At 42.0% G+C, this 16,548-nt stretch overlaps 1 protein-coding gene across 1 annotated transcript in view; it reads left to right on the plus strand.

Annotated features, from left to right (window-relative positions):
* The window catches only part of AGK (acylglycerol kinase), a 37,173-nt gene extending 25,463 nt beyond the window's left edge, over positions 1–11,710 (plus strand). The window contains exons 11-15 of the mRNA XM_082280803.1: positions 1,371–1,515; positions 2,614–2,711; positions 4,940–5,010; positions 9,281–9,365; positions 11,290–11,710. Of these exons, the coding sequence (XP_082136929.1) occupies positions 1,371–1,515; positions 2,614–2,711; positions 4,940–5,010; positions 9,281–9,365; positions 11,290–11,427 (537 nt within the window). The 3' untranslated portion in view covers positions 11,428–11,710. The remainder of the gene's footprint in view (positions 1–1,370; positions 1,516–2,613; positions 2,712–4,939; positions 5,011–9,280; positions 9,366–11,289) is intronic.
* The last annotated feature ends 4,838 nt before the right edge of the window (positions 11,711–16,548 follow it).

A 16,548-nucleotide genomic window follows, 5' to 3' on the forward strand; every position in this document is an offset into this window, starting at 1 on the left:
CCTGATGGTGGTATTCATTGCTTTTATGTGCCTCATATGTTAGCATTTCGTTAATTTCTACAAGAAGTGGCTCCAGCCTGTTGAGCTCAATTGCTTCCTAGCTGGTGTTTGCTGTTGCATACTTGATATTTTCTGGTTTTACTGTGGGTGTCTTTTGAAACAGGATGACCTGTAGCTGAAAAAAGTGTAATTGGAAAGAGCTCACTTCTGATATTGGTAGGGGCATTGTTATGAGTGTTATCCTCTCTTCTAAAATACACAGCCTTAAATTACCACAGCATTGCTGCTTTCCCATTTAATCATTAATATTTATTGTTTGTGTACTGCCCTACTGATACAACCTCTGTTTGTCCTGCTTATTATGTAAGTATGAGAGTGAAATCTTTCCTTGTTCTCAGAGGTGTGAGGTGAATTAGCTTAACAACCTATGCTACATGATCCAAAACTACTTCTCAAGTTTTATACATAGAAAAATAATGGTATTGAGTTCATGTGGGCTCTTGGCTGTGTTGTTTTCGTATATAGATTGAAAAGCCAATGAAATTATTCCCTCCCTAAGTCCTGTGTTTGGAGCATTTTGGAAATTATTTTCAAAACAGTGACAGGAAATAAACTTTGTCAGCATCTGGAGATATTTCAAAAGCTAAGGTTCTTCTGTAGCCCTGGGACTGGAATCTGAAATATCACCAAGAATAATGTGTTAGTACTTTTCTTTTTCTTTTCTTTTTTTTTTTTTCCCCTAAGGTGCTTTGTGGAGCTCATGTGACTTGCCTTGAGACCTGTTGTGTTGCTGTTTATAAGCACCTGACTATCAGGCCAGGTCTGGATTGTTTGAGTTGCTGGAGAACAAAGGCCTGTCAGGTTTTAGTGCCCCTTGGCTGCACACAGCACTGTAGTCTTTGTCTGTTTGCACTGGATCCTGCTGAGCAGTTGCTCTTTGAGGTTGCGTTTGTGCCATACAGAAACCAACTGTGCTTTCAGACATTAATGTTGACCTTGCTGGTTTGGGTTGTTCCCTCCAGCCAGAAGCAGCTGTGTCACCCTGCCACACATCAGCAGCAAGGAAAACATCCCTTCACCCTGTGTTCACAGAGGGGAAAATGCCTTCTCTTCTGTGCAGGGAAGGATTAGATTAGTGGATTTGGGAACTGTGGGTAATCTTTTTGAAACTGCAGAAATGTCATCTCACCCATGAATCTGGAGACTGGAGAGCCATAAAGTAGGCTGAGGCAGTGGGGAGGTCTGGGTAGCTCTGCAGGACTGTGTGTGAGTACACAATAAAAAGGCTACAGGACTAAACAGAATAAACAGGTAAGTGCTAAACAAAATGCCCTTTTATCATCTGTATTTCCTTTCCTTGTAAATCCAAGGAGTGGCCTCAGAAACATCAAGCTGCTCTCATGTACCTGGGTCCAACTGAGAGACCTCCAGAAGAGCCAGATGAGAAACCATCCAGACCTCCTTTGTATGTGAGGCTTTACAGACGGCTTCGATCGTACTGGTCATCTCCGAAAGGTGGGCTGGGTGTGTTCTGGCATGAACTCACAGACAGGCTCTACTCCTCTGATAGGTCCAGGGGTGTGTTGTGTGGAGGGCATGTCTACTTTACTGCTCTCTTTTTTATTACTATTATTTATGTGTTTGTTTACTTTTTTCATTTATTTAAACTGTGATTTTTGTCAAGATAGTTATGGTGGTATCTGTCAGAAATGGAACAGAGTGGTCCTGCCAATGTTTGTGGTCTCATAAACAAATAGTCATTTGTAAAGAGACCAGGGTATTCTCTGGACTCACAGTTGCCATTGCTGTGGAGGCATCCATAGAGGTTACTTGGCACTTCTGGGTGAGCTTCTTGAAATCTTCTTCCAGAAGAATGGCTTCTTAGTGAGCTGGGGAGAGAGGAGCAGCCCTTGCTTTCCAGGGTGGGGAGAGTTGCTGACACAGAGCAACAAATGTTACTTTAAATAGAACAGTAAAATTTGGGCCATGCAGAAGCCCTAAACTTCTCTGGGTGCATTAAATTCTTTCTGTACCATAAACTTTGCGTTCTCTGAGCCTCTCTTGGGTGGGGCTGTTGTCTGAGCAGTGCACGTGGCAGGCCACAGGAGGAAAGAGAGTGGGTATTTTGCATAGTCTGGTACAAAGACCTCGTTCCTCCTTGGCTAGCAGAGGTGATTCATGCAGGAGCATGAACCGAGTGAGCTGGATATGAGAACTGAACTGTCGAGCTTCCTCCTGTAGAAAATACGTGTAACCACAGCATTCTGAACAATGGATTCCTGGTTTTTTTGCAGCAGCATTTAATGGGTTTTCTAAGTGTTCCTGTAACCAGCCCAGGAGATCTGTTACTCCCTGGACATAAGGACTCACAGAGCTGTGATGTACTGTGCTTGACAGTCTTTTCTGCTACTGTGTAAATGCTGATCGTATCTTTTTCTTTTCCTCAGTACTCCCAAGCTCCCTTTTCCCTTTTTAAGATTTTGACATTTTAGAGAAACAAAACTAGTGGCCAAAATGGCTCTGACTGATTTTTCTGTCTGACATCATGCTTCGTAGTGATCTGTGTAATTAAATTCCACTTAATGATTGGTATCTTCTCTTCCTGATATGCAGAATTCCCCCAGGAGGTAGCTCCAGAGGACTGGGAAGAACTGAAGCTATCCACTATTGAGCTTTCCATTGCAACTCGGAACAGGCAGCTTGATCTAACAGTAAGACCATAACATAAATGGATTCCAAATGCTGCCTGCTCAGAGTTTTCCTTTCTTGCTAAACTCCCATTCTTGTGTCTATATAAATAACATTTACTACCTCATGTAAGAAGAGGTCCATGATTGAATCCAGGAATGGGCAAGTTTCAGAGCCAGTGTAAAAGCACTGGAGACCAATGTAAAACTGGGATGCAGTGGGATCAGAAAGAACTTGTACAGCAAGGTTTCAGTAGCTAAACAGAAGCTTTAGGATTACCTGTCAGTAAACTAAGCACCAAGAAGCATTCCTTTTCCTTTTCACCTATATGAGAGTGATTCTGTTTCATCAACTGCTGCTAGAAGGAAGCTGAGCCTGAATGTTTGGCTGGAATTTTTGATTTTTCTCTCTTTTTTTGGACTTTCAGAGTGGAGTTAAAAATAATTGGTACTAGGGAAAAGACAGGGGCTACACTGATTTGAAGGAAAGGAAATGCAAGTGGCTGTGGAAGAATAGAAGCAAGGCAGCAAAGGAACTGTTCTTGTCATAACCTTCTCAGCATGTTCATGCTGTTCATTCATTGTTTTAGAACCTGTCTCTGGTTTATGCCTGTGTTTTGGTGCAGTTTTACTTCTAGGAAAGCTATTTGCATATATGACAGTCTTTAATTTTACTGGAAAATGCAAACACAGTGATCCTATACTTGTGAACTTCCCTTTGTTTCCTCCTCATGGCTTCAGGAAACCCTTGCCACTATACCCAGGTTAACAGGAAGTGTTGAACTCACTGCAACATATTTCTTCCTTAGAATTCAGGGTCTTTAAGAACATGAAAACTTGAGTGATATTGATGTGTTATTTTGTAGGATCAGACCAAAAAAACCCAAACAGGAGAGTATAATTTTTAAAATGTTCTCCTGTTTTCTCCTTAGAATGTACCACATGAACTTCAGTTTCTTCTTTGTTGTGGTTTATGATTTGGACTGTCAGTGTCCTAGTAATGGTAGAAGCTAGACAGAGACTAGTATTTTGGGGTTTTTTTAGTGGTTTCTAGATGGCACTCAAACACAAGAGATTTGGTTACTGAACTGGATTGGAGTCAGTGATATAAAGTAATAACAGACCTGCCGAGAACTGAAAAAGTATCTTGATTGCCACAAACTAGCCCTTATGCCCTTTCTTTGTTGTTGGTTTTGTCTCCTTCAGGCCTTCAAGATGCACTTTAATATTGGTTTTGAAAAAAAGCAAGTGATGTAGGGTTCTCAGGTCTCTTGCACAGCCTAGAAAAATGGACAAGTTCAGGTTAGACCAGTTGTACTTTCCTGTTATAGAATTGGAAGTATCTTGATGCTGCATCTTTTTTTCTACAAGTGTGGACCCTTACTACTGCTCTAAAGTCCCTCTCTTGTAACCATTGTCCCTGTAGCCTTCAAAGCTGAATAGCAACTCTCTGGAATCGATACCAGGCTGTATCTGCTGACTGCTGCCAGCCACTCCTGTCTCGAATCTCACCTCAGATTCGTGCCTAGGCTGCCCCATTGAAGAGAAGCTGATAAAGCCATACAGGTGCAGCACAGGCAGTGCCAAGACTACGTCTGCAGAACAGCAAAGGAATAGACCAAGTTATATTAATAGATGCATTTATTTTTACTTTCGTCATTTTGATTGCATCTGCGCTAGGACTTTTGCCAGGACAGAAATATTAAAATAAATGAAAAAATAAGTTGCATCTTAATCAAAGTTGCTTTCCCAGAAAAAGCTTTACTGTTTACTCAGTTTAAGGTCAGGCTGAAAATAGGAAAGAAGCTAAGTAAGGAGTTTAAAGGATTGTTACCAAGGACACTTTGATTTCCAATTTGTATTGTTTAAAATGCTCTTACTGTGGTGCTTGGTGGCCAAATGTTGTATCATTGTACTATTGCTGAAATTCGTGAAAGACCCATTGAATAGAAATTAAATTAGTAAACCTAAGAGATCTGCTATTGTCTTTAAACGTAACAAGAAGCCAAATGTGTGACTCATTGTTTTGCTTCTTGTGGTATTTATTGAATATTCATTAATGGGAAAATACTGTCTATAATTTCGAATTCAGATCTCAAGTTGAGATTTGAATAAAGCATGAAATGCAGAAATGCATCTTCCGCCTCCTTTTGTGGGACAAAGGACTGGCCGTTGTGTGAACATATTGCAGTATCCTGGGTGTGGCATTTTCAAATGTTAACTGCTTGATTTCTGAATCCTTTTTTGCACAGCGCACTGAGGACTTCATGGACATTTGCATTGAAGCAGAGAGTATCAGCAAAGGGGAGTTTGTTCACAGAGGGTGAGTATGGGAATGCTGTGAAAAGGGGACAGAATCTCTGAAAAGTGTACTGGTTTCCTCTCATGCTGTGCTGCAAAATTCAGAAGCAGAGGACTGCAACGCACACCAGTCAGTAATGCTTCATGGGGGCTAATGATTTTGTTCTTTAAAATTCTTACTCATTTTCTGCTTCTCTAAACAAGGCAGAACTACAGAACCTGGAGTGTTGGTATTCAGAACCTGGAGTTCTCCCTAGCTTCTGAGTTTGCTGTATCTTTCATCTTTTCCCCTGTTGCTCTAAGTCAGTAGTGCTTGGATATTACTGTCATAACTGAGTTCTGTAGGCAGCCATGCAGACTTACCCCAGAATCTTTGAGCCCTAGCTGCCCAGTGGGTTGAGAGGTGGGTCCCAGAGCTGGTGTATTTGTACTAGTGGTACCTGGGAATTCTTGGCCCTAAGGAAAGAGCTTCCTTGTCTCAATAGCTCTTTTGAGAAATTAGGTCTGAGCTGGAAGAACTTTGGAAGATGTGAATTTAAACAGGGACTTTAAGCAAATGTATTGGTCCAGCTTGTACATGGAATAAGAAGACTGCAGGAATGAGGAAGCAGCATGTGAAGAAAGTGAATGTTACTCACTTTCCTTTGTGCTTGTGGTGTTGTCTTGTAGTGTGCTTGTTCCTCTTGCTCTCACCAGATGCAAATCAGAGCTGCCTTTTCTGGCTCCTTCTTACAGTCCCACTCACAAATACATTGCGGCTTCAGTGCAGGTTTTATCAGCAACAGATTTTCCTGCTAAATCCGAGGGAGCTCCTCTCCATATTACCTTTTAATTTGCTGTTTTCTCAGTCTTCGAGCTCCCTCTAGTGAAAACAATGGGAGGATTTCAGTGCAGTTTTACCTGCTTGTCATCACCCTAATAATTCCTGCAAGATGCTTGTTTATAATACCAGTGGCAGCTCAGGCCCCTTGTTTCAGCATCCCAGGAGCCTCAGTGGGAATAGAAGCTTCTGACCTATGCAAACACTGTAAGTGGGGTTACCACCTGCAACTGCTTTTAAATTGCATGAGCATGTGGACCATGGTTGCTTGGGACTGATTTGTTTGCTTTGAAGGCTACAGAGGGAAAGGAGGAGGTGGTTTTCCTATTAGAAGCAAAAGGAATCTGGTCTCCTAAAGGAGCGAGACAAAGGAGATGCTGTTCTGAGTTCTCAAAGACTTTGCTAGCAGAAAAAGGTAGATGAGCTTGTGTGACTTGAGGGAGGCATATTCAAGTGTATTCCCACTGTAAGTAATACCTCTTGTGTTGACTGGACATGCTTCCTGCAGTAGTGTGGTACATTTTCTGACTACAGTTAGTGTCGTGCAGAAAAAGCCTCTGAGGAGCATTAGCATTACCCTGCTGTTGAGAGCTAATTAGAGGCAGTACTGGAAGCTTTGAGCTGTTCAAGCAAAGTTCAGAGAAACAAGCTCTTTTGATTAAATAGTGCCAAAAATCCTGTAGGTAACAAAGAAAGACAAAGAGAGGTGTGTGGGGTGGGGGAGCAGTGGGAGGGACTGGTTAGTTGTACAGAGAGGAGTCACAGCAGAAAAAATGTGCCCTGTTTTCTCAAGGCTGAATCAGGGTGTTCAGAGATCCCACTGTGCCTTTGCCAGCTGGGTTTTGAGTCAAGCCCATTATCAGAGGCCCCCCCCATTGCCTAGCACAACAGGGTTTGTCTTTGGAAATGTGTGAAACAGCTCTTTCTTTTTTCTTCTTTTTTAGTGCATAGTTTAAATACCAGAATTTGGGGGGTTGGAAAGATTTTTAGGGGAAATACCTTATCAGTGCAGATATAAAAAGGTTTTTTATATTGGAGAGGGCACTGACATGAGTTGATGAGAACTGATGGGTCACACAGAGAAAACCATGCATCCAGCAGGAAACTACCATGGAGGCTCAGGCAGTGTGTGTGTCTGGGGAGGTGTGGAGATGCATCAGTGTGCTGGAGGGTAGCTGCTGTTGGATTTCAAAGAAAGGAGGAGGTCATCCCAGGTGTATAAAAGTGCCCTCTGGCTGTGGATCAAATTTGCGTAAACAAGAGCATCTGCAGCAGCCGTAGAGCCGATGTTTAGATAAGGTGGGGAAGAAGAGTTGTTTGCAATGGAGGGCTTACTAAAAAGTGCTGCAGGGAAGGAGAGCAGGCATGGAAAGTGTGGCATCAGTAATCTACATCCTGGTAGCCAGTTTAGATTGTGTATATGTATGTGTGGAGAGCTGTCACTCTGGGGCATGAGTACAGTTATCAGCAACAGTACAGCAAACTAGGGTGTTTTTGTTAGAGGCCTCACTCTAAATTGTTTCACATTGGCAGCTTCTGGAGATGAAAACTAGGTTCCAGTTGTATGTTATGTGCTGTAGGTGTTGTGGTTCTCTCTCTGCCTGTATTTTTGTGATTCAGCATATAGAGTGGGATGCAACAATCAATGGAAACTTGCTGTTAGACTTCTGGTCTTGTTCCTGTTTCACATTGCTGTCTGGTCTTGAGTGAGGAGCAGAGTCGAAGGGAAATGAATTACGATATTTTTATGCGGGACCACTAGAGGGATGATACTGCAAGTGGGGTTGTGTCTTACTTGTTTCTACCAGTGTTATCCTTTGATTGATCTTTAATTCCATGTCTTGGCTTTTTTGAGTTTACCTTGACCTCATAATTACATCTCTATAGAGAGCGCTTCATGTGCCTTCATTGACCAAAAAAATCTGCTTGCTCCCCGGAGTATGCCTTGTGTGTATCTAGGACCCCGTATGTTAAACTCCAAGCAGGTTAAACTTTAGGTGGGAAATCTTGCTGCTTGTTTGTACAGCACTGTATAAACTGACAGTATTGCATGCCATCAATGATTTATAATTTATATTGCTGGAGGATGTTTAATTCCCTCACAGTCACTCATCAATCTTTTAGTGTATACATATTTGATTAAAACCAAACTTGCACTGTTAGTATTGCTTCCGTCCTTCCCTGCCCTTTCCTGAGTTTTTCTTCCTTTTGTTTTTGATTAGCATCTCCTGTTTCAACCCTCTCTTCTCATGTTCCTTCTCTGGGATTTTCTGTGACTTTAAGAGGTGCTTGCCTTCCTCAGGGCATAGAAGACTTGGTATACAGGGAGATTCTAACCTGTTTTTGGGAGTTCTTCTCCTGGGCAATACTGAAATACACTCTGCTTTCATATCAGTCTACAGGATAGATGGAAATTTGGGGACAGCAGGCATTGCCCATCAGAGGAACATCTGTGATAATTCTGCCATGCTTGAGAGTTATGGTGTATTAACACTGTAATTCTGTGCTGTTCTCTTTGCTATTTGTGTGTTGCTGTGTGTCTGGAGAGGAGCCCAAGCTGACAGGTTTCTGCCTGGGGTGCAGTGTACCCTTTGCCAGTCAAAAGGTTACGTGTGTGGTCAGTCAGAAGGCCAGAGGAAGGTCAGCACAGCCCAGAGCTTGTGCTCCCTCTGCAGCAGCACTTGTGGGGAAAAAGAATCACAGCTTGCTGTTTTGTAACACAAGTTACACTAGCTGAGCCAGTGACAGGAAAGCAGCCTAAAACTTGAAAAAGACCATGTGGCACTTGCACCACCAAGCAGTTTCTTGGAAAACTGCCTTCCATGTGCTCCCTTTTGACATCAGCAGGAGTAGGAAAGGAAGCAGCACTTACCTAAGTGCAGTACATAAACAAGAATGTCACAGGCACCAGAAGAGAGAAACTGACAAAAGCAGATATGTTACTTGGAATGGATAAAATGATGGGGGTTTCTTCATGAGTGATACCAGAAGCAGCTGCTAAGACCAATCATGCTGATTGGTGTCGATATGGAAAACATGGGGGTTTTGTTAGTTTTGAGATAGTAATTTAATGGTTCAAATAATTCTATCTTTCTTTGGCTTAGGGTCGTTTAGGTTGCTGGTAAGTTTAGGTGCATGGGATGTGAGGAGATGGTATTCACTGCAGGAAGTTCACAGTTCAGCATGGAAGTGAAGAGCACAAAACTGTGCTCTATGTTCAAATATATTCAGTGAGCCTCAGAGCAGAAGCTGGTTGGAGGCTGTCGGTGCATTCTGGTATGTATTGACTGCAGCAGAAGAGGGAAGGACTCTTCTACTTTTTCACAGTTAAACCCACAAATATTTGTATAATTTATGTAACCTCTGAGTTTACCAAATGCATAGTGATTTACCACAACAAAATGTCATCCTTGAAGAAGGCTGTTTCTGAGAGAAACATGTCCTTACCTTACCTCTCTTTTGGTTTGGACAGAAGTCAAAAGATGCGTGATCCACATATGTGCTCTGAAGGGAGTCAGTGCATCCAAGCCAGCAGATGCATCTTGCAACTTCCAGAGGTGAGAAGCTGAGAGAGCTGAAAAACTCTTTCACTTTGTTTCTTGTACCTGTTGATGCTGCACTTGAAGAAATTCCTACTCTAAACCTGGGAGATGATTGATTACACTGCAGGTGAGACACTCAGTTCCCCAGTGCAGCTAATGAGGCCCTTGCCAGGACTGACATACTGCATTTCCCCAGGTGGTCTGTAAACCTGAGGGGGAGCTTTGTTCTGCCAGGAAATAGTGGCAGATCTTTTATGAAGACAGTCCTGGTGGTTAAAGGGTCTCTTACTTGAGTGTATTGCATATGAACAGGAAGTTCCACCTGAACATGAGGAAGAACTTCTGGAAGAAGAACTTTACTGTGCAGATAATCAGGCACTGGAACAGACTGCACAGAGAGGTTGTGGAGTCTCCCTCACTGGAAATACCTAAGAGCCATCTGGACACAATCCTGTGCAATGTGCTCTGGGATGACCCTGCCTGAACAGGGAGGTTGGACCAGATGATCCACTGTTGATTCCAACGTACCCATTCTGTGATTCTGTGATATGCCGATCTTCTTCTCCTTAGCATTGAAGATGTGTACATTTTGCCCTAGAAGGCACTGTGCTGTAGAGAAGAAGATTAATATTGGAGACAAAGGAGGGTAAGACAGGGCAAGGAAGCTGAGATCAGTATAAGGATGTGCCTCAAAACTTTGAAATGATGAAGCTGAGAAAGAAGACAAAGCTGTGCCCACCTGTGTAATTTAGATTCATCTTTTCCTGCCTCTGAGCTGTTATTGTGGCCCTGGGAGGACATTTTCTTGTTTATACAAGGACATCAAATCAATCTCATAGATAATTTCTGTCTTCAAGTGATTTATCATTTGGCAAAATAATTCCATATTAAGGGAGAATAGAATGTGTTGAAAGGCAAAAAAATCTGTCACTACCAAGTAAAAATCATGAATTACGATGTCATGATTAACTGGCATCCTAATACTTGCACTGAATTCAGATCATGGCAGATTTGTGATTCTGAAAGAACACTCTGCAGTGCTGGGCTAAGTACAGCTGGGCCATAAGTAAGGGTTGTGGTATAAAACGAGCTGTTCATACTGCAGCTGCTGCTAAGATCTTCAGAACATGGGTGCATGGTACAGAGCAGTGCTGTTCAACTCCATGGCCCAGCTCCAGTGAAGGAACTGGGGGCAGCTCAGATGAGTCTCACCAGCTTATGTTGATGGAGGTGGACTGCTTTGCTGTACCTTTTGTACTAGAACTTGTAAAAGTTCCTCTAGTCTGTGCTGTTCTGGTGTCTGAGTTCCCTTGGAGTTGGTTTGAGTATCCATGTAGCACAGCCCTCCCATGAGTCAAGGGCATACAAAGCAGTCACTGAAGTTGTTTTTACGTAAAGGCAGCCTGCCATTTTGATGAATGGTTTTAATCACATGGTGACTTTATCAGCATTAAACACTTGAGAAAATTCTACTGTTGAGTAATTCCTGGCCAGTACATTACTTTGCATCTCATGTTTCAGATCAATATAGTGAAACAATACTGAAAGGGGTTTGTAACATGGATTTAATAGAAGTTACTTAACAGGCATTTCTGCAGATTAGTTTATGTCACCACTGGCAGACCCAAGATCTAAGTGCACATAATTGTAGTTCCAATAGCGAAGAATCCTTCAGTATAAACAATGTGGGTCATTAAAGCTTCCTAGTGTTTAATTATCACTAATTAGTAACTAAGTGAGGTAACATCTTATGCACCAGACTCTTAACACATTCTGTGCAGTGAAGGATAGGTCTCCCTGTTGTGGAGAGCAAATGGGCTGGAAGACAGAGGCATTTTGGTTGAGACTCAGCTAAATATTCACCTGTAGTCTGTTAGTAAAATCAGCATTACAGGCTTGCTGAAATAATGTGTGATGTTTGACTGTTATCTGCACACAGGGCGCTGAGGGATCCTTTGGCATTGATAATGAGGAGTATGAAGCTATGCCTGTGGAGGTGAAGCTCTTACCCCGGAAACTCCGCTTCTTCTGTGATCCCAGAATGAGGGAGCAGATGCTGCAGGCAGCAGTACAATGAGAATTCATGGCAGAGGGGCCAGTGTTAAACAGTCTTACCAGGGTCTCTTCAAGGCACATGAGACCTAACTAACTTGATTAACCCCACTAGACTAATAAGCCTTTTGGCTGTTTTTATGTATGAGGTACTTCCATTGGAAGTGTATGATTTGACTGGTCTCAAAGGGGTTAAAAATGCAAATGAAAATTTTGAAAAGTGCATGTTAACTTGAAGGCATCTTTTTTTTCCCCTCCCCTAAGAAGTCATCATTGTTCCATTTACAGCACTGCAGGCTGAGTGCTGTGTGCCAGATGCAACTGCTGTAATGCAATTGTACATTAAAGTAAAATGGAAGTATACTTGTCCTTGTATTCTAAGAGTTTAGATCTACTTTACCCATGTAGAAATCTTGCAAAACCTGGGATCCTGGAAAAAAAATTATTTGGGGGGGAGTAGTGCTAAGTAATTTTATGAAACATTGGAATTGCCATGTTAAAACAGATGGTTGGTTATCTACTCTATACACAAAAATTGGAGATTGGTGATAAAAAGCTTTGGAGCAAGTTTAAAAATTCCCTGTATGTATCTGGATAAGATACTTATGCTAACTTTTTTCATCTTGCCAGATTCAACAGCAGAGAGTTCCAGTAATTATATAGTAGAAATATATTCCTTTGATCAATTTAGGTATATTGCACAGAAGCAAATTGGAAAACATCATTGACCCTAAGCTGTGTGAAGTGCATGTGGAAAGACTCTTTAACAAGCTGAGTCTTTTTTTTTGTAAGTATTCCTTTTATTCCTGCAGTAGTATAACACCAGTAAGGACATCCAAATAACATTTATTATTTATTGTGTCTGATTGCTCTTCTTTAATGTAAACAGTGCTCACCAGTCCATATGCAACCTCCATCCCCTGGAGCCTCAGTACCATAATTACTTTTGTTGCTTTTATGAGCTTTTGTTTGTAGCTTTGCTTTAATTGCTGAAAGGAAGTATTACTGACTTAGGCAAGCCTATCTGTTGCCCTTATTCTAACTTAGAAATTCACATGATTCTGCCTTGCTTACTGGAAGAAGAAAAGTTATCCTTATTTTTCTGATGCGATTGTCTGTAGCCCTGTGTTACACTGTGGCCTAGTCTAAGTTCACCTGTTGACTCTCCGCTGTTACCAAAATATGGACAGAAGTGAGTTGGCTTCCAGCAGCTCTTCAGGACTGAATCCTGCCAGCCTGTGCTCCAACAGCATCCTCTGCTGGAGACATCTTAAAGGAAAGATGCCTCGAAAGGGGAAGCAGGGTTGGGTTTCTGCATGATGCTGAAACCAAACTGAATGTTATTCTTCCCTGAACTGTACTGTGGAGAGACAAATTACCTCAACTAGGTGATCTTTAAAGTCCCTTCCAGCCCTAGCTGTTCTATAGCTCTTGACTGAGACGGAAGGGGGTAGAAGCCTGCTAGTTCCTTTTAATAGTTACGCTGGTGATAGGACCTGGTTTGTGCTGTCTTTTGGTCTGCAGCATTTAAGAGTGCTCAGTGGAGCCCTGGGTCACTCTCCAAGGAACATGGTGGCTGTGCTCTGCTCTTTTTGCTTGCCACAGAGACACCTGGGACACTACGCTGCAGCCCCTGGCTTATTCAGAGTCAAGGGCACTTCTCACCACTGGAGTTTTTCTCAAGTTGATGTCTCTGTCATAAAATCAGCAATGTGTTTTTTCTCCAGTGGCAGGAAAGACAAGGCAGCAGCCATTTCAAAAAGGTAAGCTTTAATTGTATTAAAAAATACCCATGTTTTTAGTAAGCAGATTCTCTACAGAGCCACAGGCCTATGGGAGCAACCACACATCTGCAAGATGCAAACAACATCAGAGCTGTTAGAATTACAACCAGCCTGCTGCAAGGGGTGAGATGGTGAGAACTGGCTCCTTGTTCATCTGTACCATTTTACAGGGAAAATCACTAGTTCTCTTCCATAGCTCCCATTGCAATGTGATTCCTTGCTTGAGGGTAACCAAGAGATCCCTTCAGAATTGGTCTCATTGATGCTGTTCTGATATTAAAGTACCAAGGATCAACTGAGACACAGGCTGGTATTTAAATATTCATATCAGCATAAGTTGAGTAGCTTGTAGAAATACCATTCAAGTATTTTTTTCTCCTTCCTCTGCAGTTCAGAGTTCTTCCAGTATAGAGTAATTCTAGACCTCTGAATTGCAACATTCAGAGGGGAGGTGTGAGATAGACACTACATAAAATAGGCAGGGGCTGAACCCACTATCTACAGTGTTGAGGAAAGGACTCAGTTCTCATATTTCTGTCTGACAGCAGCACAAAAAACTCTCTTTGTATAAACTCCAAGACAGGAAGGAGGAGTAGAATCCTAGGTCCCACTTATGAAAACGCTTATCCTGGCTTCAACTTACAGTCCATTCTAGAAGGGGTTAAAATACTGTAACAGAAATAAAAAGGAAGGATAACAGCCTAATGATGGACCAGCTCAAGGCACCTGTTTATTCTGACCACATTTAAACATTCCCATTTGAATGTCATGTTGCATTAACCAAGATCTAAAATCCTGGTTCACAGGCATTTAGTACCCTCTGTTTTAGACAGATCACACCGTTATGTTAATACATTCTAGTCTGTTGTAAAAGATATTGATGATGTCTTTTCCCATTATCACTACACCACTGGTTTTGGGAAGGTGGGAAGAAGACACCAACTAACTTAGAAGTAATGGCTAGGATGAGAGTTTGGGTTAGTGTGCATACTTTTTACCTCGAGTTTTGCTTTAGGATAGAGTGCTCTTGCCCTGCTGTTCCAGAAGCCACTGTCTTTCCACCTCCCAGAGCAAAGCATGCCTGTCCCTTGCATAGTCTGTGGCCAGGAGGGCCACAGCTGCTCCTAGGTTTTTGCTCATTAACTTTGGCAGGTGGTAAAATGGGGTATCACTGTAACTCTGCTTTATTGAATAACCTGTACAGGAAGCTACTTCCTCTTGAAAAGGTGATGGAACTTTCTTCTGCCCCTAAGGATGGTGGACAGGCAAGCTCACCTCCTGTGACAGTCATGACCATAGGCTGTAAGATACACTGCAGTAAGTACTTCATGTATGTTAGAAAGGAAGGCAGTAGCATATCTGTAAGATAAATCTGAATTCTGATTCCAAAAAGTGCCTTTCTCCTAGTATCCATTATAATTCTTTATTGTACTTGGCTCTATGCAGCTTGGCCTAACCTTGCAGTGAGAAGACTTTTGCATGATTTAAATATCTGGCATGGTGTTGCTTGTTCAGACTGCAAACCTAGCTTTTATGTCTCTCACAAGCTTTACCCTTCAGTGCAGATAGTACAAGTAGTAATAATTCATTGCTTGATTATACATTTCTAGTGCAGCTTGAGTTAAGATGCAGTTACAAAGCTCTTGTTCTCCTGGTTAAAGGCAAGTACCAGCTGAGAACCTGCAATGGCTATCCAATGACTGGAGTTTTGGAGAACACAGTGGGGCACAGGATAGACCTGGTTCCTGTAACCACCATTCGAACCTGGGCTCTGATCGCAGCAATGGAGCACAGGCATTACACCCAAGAAACTGAAGGTACCACTGTAAAGGCAAAGTACTTCAAAGGGAGAAATCAGCAATATCCTATCTTATGCCATACTTTCCTCCCTCTTTTGATTCAAAACACACCCAGTAGCTGTCTCCCAGCTGCTAGTATGCAACAAAGCACCTGTTGAGTGCCCAGGAGGGGATTTTGAATATCTGCACATAACTGTTTTACTTTGAATTATGTTATCTCCTGGAAAGATAAGACTCAGTTAAACTGGTTCCACAGAACAGTCCTTCATGTCCCAAGCTATAACAATTTGTTTCTATTATGTACCCATTACCCATTTCTTGAGGACTTTCCACATGTGACAACAATAAAAGCAGTATGTTTTCAAAAAGGAGTGCAGGTGAAAACACTTTTGCAGCTAATCAAATAAGGAAGGGTTAGGAGAAAAAAGTCTTGTTCTGTTTTCTGTTGGACAACTTCCTGACTTTTGTAGCTGTTGCCTGCCAAAGAGACTTGGTAGAGAAGCAAAATTACAAGGAAGAACAAAATTACAAGGAAGAACAAAATGGGCTGCAGTCATCCAACTGGATGTAGCACATGGAAGCTACTTCTACAGTAATCTGCTTGCTTTGATGCTTCTGCACCCATATTACTGCTAACAACTGAAGACCTAATTTCTGGAAAGGAGAGGTTTAATAAATGTGAAATACTAATTTCCAGAGGTTCTACTTGGTGGGCTCTGGCAGTGCTGTCTACTGGACCTCATGTTCCAACAGCTTGTAAACAACAGTGCTCTAATGTAGGATGTTAGAAAGCCTCTGACTGCAGTGACTGTAAAATTTCAACACCAAATCAAAGGTTTGTTTCTGTTTAGTTTAGCAAAAGAACTACTGATAAAGAGAACAGAGAGTCATTAACAACTGACCACAGCTAAGCTATGTAGCAAACCTTCAAGAAAGTGAGAGGAAAAATTGCTAGAGACTCGTTTCAGTTCTGTTTTTTTTGGTTTTGGTGTCTGAAGAAGTGCCAGCAATTCAAGGGCAGCTATGCTTCCTCAGGGTCCATCACTGCAAAGAGCATGTTAAAACTAAAGTGGAAGTTAGAGGAAAAAAGTGTGCAGATTGTGGGCCACTTTTATACTTCAAGTGTCAATTTAAAAACAAAGCCATTTCTTAAGGAAAAGAGACTGGTCTTTTCATTAAATGATACCCAGCTGTTTTTACCTCTTCCTACATTTTTTCCCCAGCCTTCTAAGGATGATGATGTTACAGTTGTGAGCAATTGACAGTACAAACAGCAGCATATTATCCTCTGTACAAAAACATCCAAAGCCTTGAAAAAGCAGCCAGGGGAGTGACTGCTCAGAGACAGGCAAATTGCAGGAACATAATATGCTGAAGCTCATACCAATGAACTCTGCAATAAGCCATGTGAAGCCCCAATACCACACCTCAGTACAACTGTATCCACAGCAAGCAAAACTACCCCTTTGCTGCAGACACCTTCAAGGAAATACAGGACAGCCAGCCTCCTCCTTTCCTGAGGGAAACAATCCACAGAGGGTATACTTGGAGAACATTTGCTTC

This window comes from Coloeus monedula (genome assembly GCF_965178545.1).
Source record: "Coloeus monedula genome assembly, chromosome: 4".
Taxonomy (NCBI): domain Eukaryota; kingdom Metazoa; phylum Chordata; class Aves; order Passeriformes; family Corvidae; genus Coloeus; species Coloeus monedula.